This window comes from Drosophila kikkawai, chromosome 3R, assembly GCF_030179895.1.
Source record: "Drosophila kikkawai strain 14028-0561.14 chromosome 3R, DkikHiC1v2, whole genome shotgun sequence".
NCBI classification, from domain to species: Eukaryota; Metazoa; Arthropoda; class Insecta; order Diptera; family Drosophilidae; genus Drosophila; species Drosophila kikkawai.
In genome coordinates, this window is record NC_091731.1 from 38,389,144 (window position 1) to 38,402,179 (window position 13,036).

Here is a 13,036-nt window from a genome sequence, read left to right on the forward strand (position 1 = left end):
AAATTCTGAAAACACTCACAAAACAGAGTTTCATTACATTTTACGTATATGTCGGAGATATCCGTTATTTAATTTAACCGTAGTCGAGCCAGCGAGTTCTGTTCGCCTGCGCAGTCAAATCGAATCTGTCATCACGCCACTTTTCCTGTGGCCCTTTCACCTTTTCTTACTTTTCACTCAGATGTCATTCCTAGACAATCTCAAGCTGTCTCTCTCATTCTCTCCTATTGTTGCGACAGACGAACAGACCTCACTCAGTAACACTCCTGTTACCGACTCAACTGTCATTGCGCCTGCGCGCCAGCGACACCTACAGGGCTACCAATACCTGAGCATGCCGAATAACTCTGTTGCCATAGCAACAAGCTTTCCAAATTTGCACTTAGCAACCAACTCGCCGACACGGCCATCCTGACAATTCACGCGTCCTCGCGTGACGTGTCTTCTAATAGCTCTAAACATAACTGTCATTTATCATTCTCTCTTTTTTCTCTCTTTGGTCTCAACTTAACATTTCATTTTATCTGTTTTATTCATGTCAAATAAGCTTTACTTTTATTTCTTCTCGCCACTTCATTCTCTTCTCGTACCAAATCTGTATCTTCTTTCTCTGCTCGTACCACAACTCTTACTCAACATCTCTTCATCAATTTATACAGGCTCTTGCTGCACACTTTGCAACGCTCACACGCACCTCTTGCGTCACGGTCTCTCTGGACCCTCACAGCCTTATAAATGATTCCACCAACGAGTGCCTCAGTCGGCGATCTCTCGCTTACACTTCTAGTGTCTTCAAATGTTAGTTTGGCAGGATAACCTTTCGAAACCATAGAGTACAAGCTCTTTTCGTATTTCAAAAGGCTCCGCTTCACATATTCTGACCATAGGAATAAAGTAGGCCCCGTTTCATGTGATCCGACACGGCCTTCCTGACAAATCACACGTCCTCGTGTGTTAACTTTAAATCACAGTATTCTAAAATTTCGGTACTCGTTACATTTTATTGTCAACAAACATTTCATTAATTTTCTAAACATAAGTATTGAGGCATTTAGACAAAATAAGCATCTTGGTTTCATGATAACATAACAAATTACATCTTCATTTTAATCATAATTTACAATTCAGACTTCTCTAATTACATAGCTTTATCAACTGGTGTATTTCCTTTTACACCCACATACTGACCCCCGCCATAACAATTCCTTCTGTTATGGTGCGGTCTCCACTGACCCCCGCCATAACAATTCCTTCTGTTATGGTGCGGTCTTTATATCCCCTCTTGGGATTCCAAGGCATCAACCGTGCCATCCATATCATCATTCCCCACATGGGAATCAGACGCATCTCCACTTGAGTCGTCTAAATCTTTAATCAACTTTAATCTTTAATCAATCAACGTCATTGCTTATTTTGTCTATTTGGCTATGCCCTCAAAAACTCATGCGCATACTTATAAAAGTTCGCTTACTTGACAGATATCTCAAAACATATCAGCCACCATCAAGCTTTTCTATAAACTCTGTTTGGTGCCGATCTTCATTTTCATTTTCCATCTTCATTTCTTTCTCCTTTCTTTATACTTTTCTCTGTGTCATGTGGTGGTATCAAGCCCAAAGGGTGGGTCCGATTGGCATCTCTTAAGGGCTTGCATTGGTTGCACTACTAACTGTGCAGTTCGCCGCAAGTTGCACCCCGCCAAGAGCATCTTCCCATCACCTCTGCGGTCCTGGTATCCAGCCAGATGACTACTTTACAACTTTACACATGATACAATTTTCAACAATCTTTAAACTTAGTCATTTCCAACAATTCTGATAAATATTGCTGAGTCTATTTTTTCCAACCCAAACACATAACGGATTTATAACCTTGATTAATAACTATCCAACAAAATTTAAGGGACACTACTGGCAGATAACATTGCCTCACACCTCTCTGTATTCTTTAAAATCCCACTTCTGATGTCGGAGATATCCGTTATTTAATTTAACCGTAGTCGAGCCAGCGAGTTCTGTTCGCCTGCGCAGTCAAATCGAATCTGTCATCACGCCACTTTTCCTGTGGCCCTTTCACCTTTTCTTACTTTTCACTCAGATGTCATTCCTAGACAATCTCAAGCTGTCTCTCTCATTCTCTCCTATTGTTGCGACAGACGAACAGACCTCACTCAGTAACACTCCTGTTACCGACTCAACTGTCATTGCGCCTGCGCGCCAGCGACACCTACAGGGCTACCAATACCTGAGCATGCCGAATAACTCTGTTGCCATAGCAACAAGCTTTCCAAATTTGCACTTAGCAACCAACTCGCCGACATATACCTATTATATTTACAGTTTGACAGTTACAGTTTTACATTCCCAGTTTTACATTTTCTCTACATCTACCGATCGGTTTATATGGCAGCTATGTGATATATTTGTCCGATTTTTATGAAATTTATACCATAATTCTAGAATAATAAAAAAAGCTTATATCTCAGAGTAGATAAACATACATACGTTGAAAAACAACGAAACTATAATTTTTTTTCCTATTTATTTCTCGACCGTTCCTATGGCAGCTATATCATATAGTCGTCCGATTTTCATAAAATTTTTACTGAAATTCTGAAATAAGATAAAATGGCCATATCTAAAAAATGGTGCAAAAATGTTGATAAACAGCCAAGTTATAATTTTTTTTTCTTCAAATATATCGAACATTTGTATGGCAGCTATATGATATAGTCGTCCGATCCGGCCCGTTCCGACATATATAGCAGTGAGAGCATATAGAAGACTATATGCAAAGTTTCATTCAGATAGCTTTAAAACTGAGGGACTAGTTTGCGTAGAAACAGACAGACAGACAGACGGACAGACGGACAGACGGACAGACGGACAGACGGACAGACGGACATGGCTAGATCGACTCGGCTGTTGATGCTGATCAAGAATATATATACTTTATAGGGTCGGAAACGTCTCCTTCACTGCGTTGCAAACTTCTGACTGAAATTATAATACCCTGCAAGGGTATAAATATTCATGGAAATTGTACCCCTTTGAGGGTATTATTCAGTCAAAAGTATGAAACGCAGTGAAGGATCCCTTTCCGACCCTATAAACCATATATATTCTTGATCAGCATCTGATGGCGAGTCTTTCTAGCCATGTCTGGCAGAAAAAATTTGTTATGCAAATTTTCAAAATTTGATAAGGGGTTACATCATTAAAATTCTCAAAAATCGAAAAAAAATTTTTATTTTTTTAAATTTAAAGTTTAGTATCCAGATTTTTTAACCTCACAAAAACTAACTTAGAGCAGCTTTCCGAATTCAAATTAATGAATTTTTGGCTTAGTTATAACGTGTTAAAACTGAATGGATAAATATTTTGCTTTCCTTATTTTTATAACTCGAATTTATTTCCTTGCTAAATAATCAATTAATACTGCTAATTTGGCGGAACTCTCATTCATAATCTCTCCGATCAATCATCCCAGACCCTGATTTATCAGGTGTTAATCAGAAAGCCCAAGGCTTACGCTATTCTTGGGGGATCCAGTGACGAACAAAAATTAACAATGCTCGCGCTGACGTCATATGTTGTATGTATTTATCACTACCGCATACCACAGTGGTCCAGAGCGTACAAATTGGTGATAAAAAATTACCCTAATACTTGATGAAGTATTAGAAAAGAAACGGAAACAAATAAACATAAACAGACAAATAAATATTATTATTGTGACTGTAAGATTACCTTATAAATACCTCAATATATCTTCATATATATATTTCATTTAAATTAATATTTTAATGTTTAAAGTTACAGAAGTTACCTTTTTTATCTACAATAAATAATAAGACATTTTAATTTGATAAAATAATAATAGATAATTCTTTGGTTATTTAAAACAATATATTTATGCGTATAGCTTAAGATAAGGTGTTTATTTTCCTTTATTTTTTCTTTTGGAGAAAATGTTAAGCACCTCTTATGCCACCCACTGTGACCAGCAATCAGCTGTTCTGGCAACCAGCTGATATTCCACCTTTTTAGATACGAATTACTCGCACAAAACGCAAAGTTCCACAAATTGGTTAAAAATTAAATAAAAAACCAAAATGCTGCGTTCCTTGCTGGGGGCACAAAAGTGCTGGGCCTTAGTCCGGGCCAGAAATCCCTTAGAGCTGACCGCCAAGATGGCTCCAATTACCTGGGCGGCGTCCAATACCCGTCACTACTCTCCTCCAACCCACATCAAGCAGTCTGCGGTGGCCAATGAGTCTGGAACCATGGCGCAGAGTAAGTGCCAGGGAATCCCAAAGAATCCCTATGTTACTCAGCCTTTCCCTTGCAGTCAAGCAGGAGATGATGAAGCGTTTGGGCCTGGAACCCGGCTATAATCCCCTGCCCAAGTCCCGGGAGCATCTGCTAAAGTACCAACCCAAGTTGGAGGATCTGCCGGCACGGGCCATGCAGGATTCCTTTACCTCGGCCATTATACCTTTGAGCACAGACCGCTCGCTGCAGGACAAGTATGTGACCTATCTGGGCAGCGTGAGAATGGGCAGACTCCTGGAGGATATGGATATGTTTGCGGGTAAGAAATGGTATTAAGCCTCCGGTGTTGACATGCTCTGCTCCTGGTCATTTCGAAGTTTTAAAAATTTCTCGGAATAATTTCCGATTTCCCCTCCAGCTTGGTGCTGTCACAAGCACCTGAAACTGCCCAATCTCCCTGAGGGCGTCCACCTCCCTTACACCTTTGTTACCATCCTGGTGGACCGCATTGACTTCACCAATGTCCTGGCCTCCGGCACTCAGGATATCCGCCTATCTGGTCACGTTTCCTGGGTGGGCACCAGCTCCATCGAGGTGGTGGTGTGGCTAGAACAGCTCGTCGGTGGAAGCTATCAAAAGCTGACACGTGCCCTGTTCCTGATGGCGGCCAGAAATGCCACCAACACGGCTGCTGCTCCGGTGAATCCCATACAGCCGGCAAATGAGGAGGAAAAGGTGATCCTGGCGGGTGGGGCTGACAGGAAGAAGAAACGCCAGATACTCTGCGCCCAGTCGGTGTTCAAGGTGGAGCCCAACGACCCAGAGCAGACGCTGATGTACGAGCTGTACAAGCGGACCACGCCCAGCAACACCTTGGAGCTGAACAAGCGCATTCTGCCGCCCAACTGCCGCTGGATGGAGGACTCCTACCAGATGAGCACGATTCCCTCGTTTCCGGAGCACAGGAATCACCACAATCGGGTCTTTGGTGGCTTCCTCATGCGCAGTGCCTTGGAGATCAGCTGGGCGGCAGCCTTCCTCTACTGCAAGACGCGGCCCAAGCTGGAGCACATCTCGGACATCAGTTTCGAGAAGCCGGTGGGCGTGGACAGCTTCATCAAAATGACGGCCTATGTGGTCTACACCAAGCTCAACTATGTGCAAATCATGACCGTGGCCGATGTGCTGGACACGCACACGGGCAACCAGGTGACCACCAACACGTTTTACTACACTTTCTCGGCTCCCGATACGGTCACCGAGGTGCTGCCGCGATCCTATCACGAGACAATGTGGTACATCCAAGGACGTCGCAAGTTCGAGGCCAGCATGGGTCTCAAATAGGTATGAAGCTGCATCTTGTGAGTGTTTTCTCTCCCCAAATGATAATTATGCAAGGCTATGGCTTGAGAATTATGATATTACCAACAGTTTTATGTGTCGTCCTACTTGGAAGTACTTGTAATAGTTTGTATTTAAAAACCATTAAATATTACAATTCTGAACGGAAAATCGTTGCAATTTATTCAATGGAAAGGACAAGGTAAAAGTTTAATAAGAGAATAACTCTTATTTTATAATTTATATTATACGAATTATTCTCTGAAATATTCTGAATGCATAAGTTGATTTTTTAATCAAACGTGCTCAAAATTTAAAGATCTTTTTTATTTCGTTGTCCAAATCAAAACACTTTTTAGGACTTTAGATACCTGAGAAATAGTCTATTCTCTTGCGTTTCCTGGCACTAAAACGGAATGGGATGGACTATTTCAAAATTGTACATTTATACCCAAACACTCCAAAGTTTTCTTAATTGAAATGCGTCGTTGGATCTCTAGGGTCCAAAGGGGTAGGAATCTTTGGGAGTTGTGGTTCAACAGGTGAGTATCAAGTATAGTTTCCGACAGCTACATGCCCCAGCTTCCCTTCAGAGTCGTCCCTTTCGAAAGGAGCGGAGTTTTTAAGGAACCAAACACAGACTGCGATTAGTTTGGAATCTGCAAATTGGACAAGAAATTGGAAGAAAAACTGATAATTCTTTTCACTTAAATTATTATAAAAATTATTTCTATTAAACATTTTTCTAATAATATATTATTCACTTTTTCATGAGATCAGAAGTACAACTGACCTCGGATAGCTTTTGTTTGGGAAATTTTCCATAGGTACTTTTCCCAACAAAAATCTTTACCCAACTTTGCGAGCTCATCCGTACACCTTCAGTCGAGAGATTAGATTGTGGACTTGTAAGAAAAGCACTGAAAAACTAGGTGAGTGTGAAACTTGATGATTATTAATTTATTAAAATAAGTTTCAACTAGTTTTTATAAATTATTAATTCATTAAAGTAATTTTAATATTTTTTAAGGATTATTTTTATTATAGTAATGACATTATTATTTTATTATATTAAAATATTTTTTGGGTTATTATATTACTTACATTATTATTTTATTATATTATTTTTTTAAATTGTATTAGAATTTATTGAACGTCTCTTCGTTAATTTTTAGTAAAAATTGTATCTTTACTTTATAGGACTTAAGACAAGATCTTGTTAAATAACATTTATATTTAATTTTTAGTATGTTTAATGTGAAATATATAAATATATATTTTATAAAAATTTAACAAACATTAAAATTATTTTTTTAATGAATTATTAATATTATTATTTTGTACATTTCTTGTTGAATTGTTCGAAAACTCAATCTTTACCTTACATTTATAAATATTTATAAATTAAGCATATTTAATATGAGTAGTCATTTTAATTCCTTTTATATCTTAATGTAAATATATATTTCCTTGATATATTAAGTTTTCTTCAAACCTTCAAACCAAGAAAATACCTTACTATACATCTTTCTTTAAATTTAATTTACTTATTAATAATTAAAATATTACAATTTTTTTCAAATTTCTTACTATACGTTTCCATAATTTTTTTCTAATTAATAATTTAAATATTACTAATTAAGGTTCAAAGGTTTAAAAGTTCTGAAACAGGTTCACCCTGTTTTTTGCTGTGGATGTAGCGATTCTCTCACCCAAACTATCATCCAAGTGGACACGCGCTCAGTTAATGATGAGAGCCATGTAACGTCGTCTGCTAGCGGCGATTCTCCTCGCTACCCAGTGCCAGGGCCATTCTCTCGAGCACCGTCCAAGTGCCAGTCAGCACTCGATGCCAAATGCAATCGAACTGAACCGTATTACGTATTAAGATTTCCCCTCGCCCAGGAAATTCTAGTCTCACCAGTAGGCGTCTCGTCTTCCTTCCTAATCCTGGTAGGATGCAGCCTTTAGTAGCCAGTGGCCTGGGAAGGTTGCTGGTGAGAACCATCAGGCCCAGCACTAGGAGTAAATGGCTGCTGAACAGAAGCTGCTGCATTGCGGTACCTACCAGGGCGTTTGCCCAGAGCCATGAACCCAAGGTGACCTCGGATCACCGCTCCGGCACGCTGGAGGAGGGTGAGTACGGCCTTCCATCTTTGCCCAGAGCAAGTCTCCAGCAAGTCTTCCACAGTGATTCAGAAAATACAAGAGCAATCCGGCGTTGATGTGGGCTACCACACGGTACCCAAGTCCAGGGACCACCTCCTGAAGCACCAGCCCAAGCACGAGGATCTGCCGCCAAGGACCATGCTCGACTCCCATACCACGGTCCTGCTGCCGCTGAGCGCCAGTGAGCTGATCCGTGAGCGGTATGTGAACCACCTGGGGCGGGTGAGGCTGGGACGGATCATGGAAGAGCTGGACATGTTCGCCGTATGGATATGTCATCGGCATGTCAAGCTGCCGGCTCTGCCCAAGGGAGTGCCGCTTCCGTACACTTTCGTGACCCTGCTGGTGGACAAGGTGGAATTCATCAACCTGGAGCGGTTGCAGGTCAACCAGGACATCCAGATCAGTGGCCACGTCTCGTGGACGGGTCGAAGCTCCATGGAGATCATCATCTATGTCAGGCAGCTGGCCCACGGCGAGTATATCGATGTGACGAAGGCTATTTTTGTGATGGTTGCCAGAAATGCCACGAATACGGGTGCGGCGCCCATAAATCCACTCCAGGTGGGCGATGAGACGGAGACCCTGATCCAGCAGCAGGCCGAGAAGCGTCAAAAGATGCGGCGCATAACGGCTCAGGACTCTGTACTCACTTCCCCGCCCAGGGAGCACGAGCAGACCATCATGTACGAGATTCTCAAACGCACGACGCCGCTGAACGGAATGGATCTGAACAAGCGAGTCCTGCCGCCGAAATGCCGCTGGATGGAAGACTCTCTGCAGACGACAATGATTGCCCCGTTTCCGGAGAACCGGAATGCCCAGAACACCATCTTCGGTGGCTACCTTATGCGCCAGGCCGTCGAGATCAGTTTCATTATGGCCAGCATCTACCTGGGCGATCGGCCCATCCTCAAGTGCATCTCGGACATCAGCTTTATGCAGCCCGTGAATGTGAATACCTTCCTCCAGCTAACCGCCCACGTGGTCTACACCGCCCAGAACTACGTCCAGCTGATGACCGTGGCCCAGGTGTGGGATCTCAAGAGCGTCGACAAGGTCCAGACCACCAATGTCTTCTATCTCACCTACCGGGCGGACAAGGTGCTGGATGAGGTACTGCCGCGATCCTACCGCGAGATGCTCTGGCACATCCATGGCCGGAGAAAGCTGCTGGCGGCCCTCGATCTGCAGCCCGAGTACCCCGATCCTTTGCCTGTGAATAGGGAGCAGAAGACTATAAGCACGTAATTCTGCTCTAATAGTTTTTGTGAAAATTTCAAGTGAATTTCCTATTTAGATTTATCAATAAACTGTGTACTTTTGAATTGTTTACATTCGAATAAATCAACTAAATTAATTTAGGGGGTATTTTGTATGCTTTTGCAGGGTATTATAATTTCAAGATAGAAACTTGGTGAAGAAGTCATTTCCGACCCTAAATTCATATATATTTTTGATCAGCATCAAGAAACGTCGATCTGGAATTGTTTGACAGATTTTGTGGAATTTTTTTCAAGGGTTTTATAATTTAAAATTTAAAAAAATGGGCAAACATTTTGATTTTCTTTAAATATTAAATTGAGTATGCAGATTTATTAGCCTATTAAAATCTAACATACAAAGTTAACTTTGTTAACTCCTAACTTTGATTAGTTCAAAAAATTGTAATATACAAATCTGGAGAAATATCTATTTTAATAATTCAAAACAAAAAATTGTTTAAATATTGAGTTTTTATATAGTATTTAATTCATTAGGCTACCTTTAGCCATTTCGCCACAATAAACCTCTAAATAGAGACCCTTCTTGCACCCCCCTTAATTAATCAACTCCGACTTGTTCCGTTTTGTAAGATTTATTTTACAAATTCTGATTCTGTCTAACCAGCAGCGTTGAATGGGCTCGCTTCTGCTTGTACAAAGTGTTTAGAAATCCTTAAACCGAAGTTGCTTTCACCACGCGGGCAGCCCCCGTTTAGAAGCGCATGCGGTGTGGGTATTGGGAGGAGTGCAGGGCGAACATGTTCTGCAAGTACTTGGCAAAGAACTTGCCCTCGGGGTGGGCCTTGATCACCTTCAGCAGGGCGGCGTCCACCTCCTTCTGGTCCTTCTTGCGCTGCTCGTTGGGCACGAAGCGCTCCTTCTTGGCCGCAAAGATATCGGCCTCGCCGCTCTTCTTGTCCTTCTTGGCCTTAAGGCGACGGAAATAGGCGTCGTTCAGATGCTCGGGCACCTTGAAGGCACCGAGATCCACCTTCGACGAGGTGCCGATCACGTAGCGCTGGGAGACGCGACGCAGGGGGCACGAGTTGAGGGCGAAGGGTCCAGTGACCAGCAGCAGTCCCGAAGCGAGAACCTTCAGCAGGACGACACGCTTGCCCTGGTGGCGACCAGCCAGCAGGATCAGAACGGTGCCGGGCTTCAGGTTGCGGCGTGTGTTGCGCTTGTGCTCGCTGAAGTTGGCCTTGGAGGGGCGCTTCTTCACGAAGGTCTTGGTGGGGTAGGTGGCCTTGGACTTGTTCAGGTAAACGGTGCGCTCACCGCCGTTCTTGGGGCCGCCGATCTTCTTCACCTTCTTGATGGGCACCTTGGTCTTCTGCACCACGGGGCTCTTCTTGTCCTTCAGGCGGTAAAGGGCACGACGCTTGTACATCTGTAAAGGCAGGAAATTATTAGCAAGGTATGCAAATATATGAACTATTAATTAATCTATAATGGTTTTTGTACTATTTTTTTGTTCAGAATATCCATAATCTGCACTGTGCTTATAAAAAGCATTCAGAGTGGTGCATGGAAATATCATCATAGGTACTTTATTATTGAAAATATAGAGTTTTAAGCTCTATAACTTTGTTGATGTATTGTTTAATCAGAAAATCCATAATCTGCACTTTGCTTAAAGAAAGCATTCAGAGTGGTGCATGGAAATATCATCATAGGTACTTAATTATTGAAAATATAGAGTTTTAAGCTCTATAACTTTGTTGATGTATTGTTTAATCAGAAAATCCATAATCTGCACTTTGCTTAAAGAAAGCATTCAGAGTGGTGCATGGAAATATCATCATTTTCAACACATATTCACAGACAAGGTATAGAGCCCAAAACCAGGCGGTTTTCAACAATCCAACAGGTTATATTAGTTTGTATTTTCCGATCTGAAGATAATCCAGCAAGCAGGCCATATGTAAACCACGCCGCTTTTGTCACTTTCGGCTGGAGGTGGAGGCGTCCCCCCGCCAGAAGCCCCGTTGCCACGACGTCTTCAGTGATATTTACCTGGGCCTTGGAGTAACGCAGGATGCCGCCCTTCAGGTAGGAGTTGACCGGGTGCTTCTTGCCCTTTTTGGCCGACTTGGCCACCTTTTTAGCTTTCTCGACGGGTGCCATGGTGGAAACACGTGTACACAGCACAAAAAATTATGGAAAAGGAAGGTTATGTTCGCCGGAGCTGGGTTGTTAACAATATATCAATATCAATATATCGATATTAATATATCGATATATCGATATATTTTGCCCAAATATCGAAGTCCCGATATTTTTATTAGATATTTTTTGATATTTTTTCCGTGGTCACTCTGAATCCTATTCTAAAGTGGTTCACTCTGAGTCCTATTCTAAAGTGTTAGCGAAATATCGATAGGAGCGCCATCGATAGCCCGACATATCTATTGTTTAACCCAAAATAGCGTAATTTCCATTTATTAATGTTTTAATTGTTCAAGATCTTAAGCAATAAAAAGCAATTTAATAAAGAATATATTTCATTTCATTTATTTGATTCAAATGAAAAGCATTTAAATGTCTATCGACAGGAATTTAGCTGGGTCTCAAACCTCCAGGGAGAATATCGATAGAGATCTGGGCAGGCCAATAAATATTATTGGGCGCGTTCAGCAGAATCACGTTATACATAAAATTTAGATTAGGCCATCAAAGACAATCTATTTATATACCATTGCAGGTATTATAATTTTAGTCAGAAGTATGAAAATCAGTGAAGGAATCATTTCCGACCCTATAAATCATATATATATTTGATTAGCATCAACAGGCAAGTTTTCTAGCCATTTTTTTTTTTAATTTATAAGTTACACCGTTAAAATGATTAAAAAATTAAAAAAAAAAAATGTAATTTAAAAATAAATTAAACTCAGTATGCAGATTTATTAATCTTGTAAAAACAAACTCAGAACAGCTTTCCGAATTTAAATTAATGATTTGTTGGTCTAATTATTATATTTGTAAACATTAATTATTATTAATATAAAATAAAACCAACTATTTTGTAAAGTAATATTAATATTTTATATTAAGATTAAAATACATTTTCCATAAACCTTAAATACAAACCAAATATTTCCAAGTTTTAATAGATCTTACAGCCCATCCCAAAAACCAAACACAATTTTACATTTACCATTTAATAATACTTTTTTCCATTTATTTTGTTGTAATGTGTGTACAATGATTTAAATCACGAGTTTTAGTTGCCTTTAAGCAACTTGTTTTGCATCTCTCCTCCTTCCTTACACAATGATCCATTATTTTGCTTAAGAATGATTCTTGTTGGACGCCTAAAGTAGAATCTAATTACAGGTTCTGATAATTTCGAATAAATTAAAATGAGTAATGTACAGAATGAATTCATTTCGCCTTTGCGGCTGCATAATAATCCTAACCGATAAGATAACCTCAACCAAATTTATGGTAAAAATGAAGCTCGATAAAAGTAAAGGCTAAAATTATATATATTTATACAATATTTGAGATTGTTTTTCATGTGTTCATTGCAAATATTTAACTAACTCGTCGCTAAATACAATGTAAAATTTGCTAGTTGTTAAAAATTATGAAATCTCATCTCAGTAGTGGCAGTAGAAAAACTTAGCTCTAGACTTCCGTTGCCGTGTCCTGCTTTCGTTTCACCTTTCGCTTTTATTTGTCAATTGGCTCTTACTAAAAAGTTAGACTAAGCTTAAAAATTCGTTATCTTTTCATTTTCTAGGTTTTGTTACTCTGCCAGGCAATTGAACACATTGATCTCTCTCGCTTAAATATTAATTGTATTAATTAATTAATTACTTCTGCGTTCGACTCTCCGTGTTAACAAAGTTATTGGCATTCTAAAAAGTTACAGGAAACTATTGCACAAAGATTTTAAAATGTGATGAGTGTACATGAATATTTACAGCAAAGTCCTTGCCTTTGTTGGATTTTATTTATTTACATTTGTCCGTGTGCACA

At 40.3% G+C, this 13,036-nt stretch overlaps 3 protein-coding genes and 3 non-coding genes across 6 annotated transcripts; 2 read left to right on the forward strand and 4 right to left on the reverse strand.

The window, feature by feature from the left end:
• The first annotated feature begins 4,013 nt into the window (after window positions 1–4,013).
• Window positions 4,014–5,780, forward strand: LOC108084904 (acyl-coenzyme A thioesterase 9, mitochondrial). The gene is made up of 3 exons (XM_017181299.3): window positions 4,014–4,295; window positions 4,351–4,593; window positions 4,693–5,780. Exons 1-3 carry the CDS (start codon window positions 4,115–4,117, stop codon window positions 5,616–5,618), a joined length of 1,350 nt encoding a protein of 449 aa, XP_017036788.1. The 5' UTR covers window positions 4,014–4,114; the 3' UTR covers window positions 5,619–5,780.
• A 175-nt stretch (window positions 5,781–5,955) lies between these two features.
• Window positions 5,956–9,144, forward strand: LOC108085056 (acyl-coenzyme A thioesterase 9, mitochondrial). The gene is made up of 4 exons (XM_017181516.3): window positions 5,956–6,157; window positions 6,396–6,547; window positions 7,259–7,751; window positions 7,807–9,144. The coding sequence occupies exons 3-4, from the start codon at window positions 7,574–7,576 to the stop codon at window positions 9,033–9,035; spliced, it is 1,407 nt and encodes a 468-aa protein (XP_017037005.1). The 5' UTR covers window positions 5,956–6,157; window positions 6,396–6,547; window positions 7,259–7,573; the 3' UTR covers window positions 9,036–9,144.
• Window positions 9,145–9,623: 479 nt separating this feature from the next.
• On the reverse strand, window positions 9,624–11,227 carry RpL6 (ribosomal protein L6). The gene is made up of 2 exons (XM_017181511.3): window positions 11,066–11,227; window positions 9,624–10,439 (listed from the first exon to the last, which is right to left on the reverse strand). The coding sequence occupies exons 1-2, from the start codon at window positions 11,174–11,176 to the stop codon at window positions 9,762–9,764; spliced, it is 789 nt and encodes a 262-aa protein (XP_017037000.1). The 5' UTR covers window positions 11,177–11,227; the 3' UTR covers window positions 9,624–9,761.
• Window positions 10,519–10,600, reverse strand: LOC121501939 (small nucleolar RNA Me18S-Gm1358). Its single transcript, XR_005990743.1, has one exon. It is a non-coding gene; the product is annotated as a small nucleolar RNA Me18S-Gm1358 (small nucleolar RNA).
• LOC121501940 (small nucleolar RNA Me18S-Gm1358) lies at window positions 10,651–10,731 on the reverse strand. The gene has a single exon (XR_005990744.1). It is a non-coding gene; the product is annotated as a small nucleolar RNA Me18S-Gm1358 (small nucleolar RNA).
• Window positions 10,781–10,862, reverse strand: LOC121501938 (small nucleolar RNA Me18S-Gm1358). The gene has a single exon (XR_005990742.1). It is a non-coding gene; the product is annotated as a small nucleolar RNA Me18S-Gm1358 (small nucleolar RNA).
• Window positions 11,228–13,036: the final 1,809 nt, after the last annotated feature.

Coding starts and splice junctions, on each gene's coding strand:
- LOC108084904 (XM_017181299.3), top strand. CDS start 4,115: ATGCTGCGTTCCTTGCTGGGGGCACAAAAGTGCTGGGCCTTAGTCCGG. Junction 4,296..4,350: donor GTCTGGAACCATGGCGCAGA/GTAAGTGCCAGG, acceptor TTTCCCTTGCAG/TCAAGCAGGAGATGATGAAG. Junction 4,594..4,692: donor GGATATGGATATGTTTGCGG/GTAAGAAATGGT, acceptor TTTCCCCTCCAG/CTTGGTGCTGTCACAAGCAC.
- LOC108085056 (XM_017181516.3), top strand. CDS start 7,574: ATGCAGCCTTTAGTAGCCAGTGGCCTGGGAAGGTTGCTGGTGAGAACC. Junction 7,752..7,806: donor CTCCGGCACGCTGGAGGAGG/GTGAGTACGGCC, acceptor AGTCTTCCACAG/TGATTCAGAAAATACAAGAG.
- RpL6 (XM_017181511.3), bottom strand. CDS start 11,176: ATGGCACCCGTCGAGAAAGCTAAAAAGGTGGCCAAGTCGGCCAAAAAG. Junction 10,440..11,065: donor TGCGTTACTCCAAGGCCCAG/GTAAATATCACT, acceptor CTGCCTTTACAG/ATGTACAAGCGTCGTGCCCT.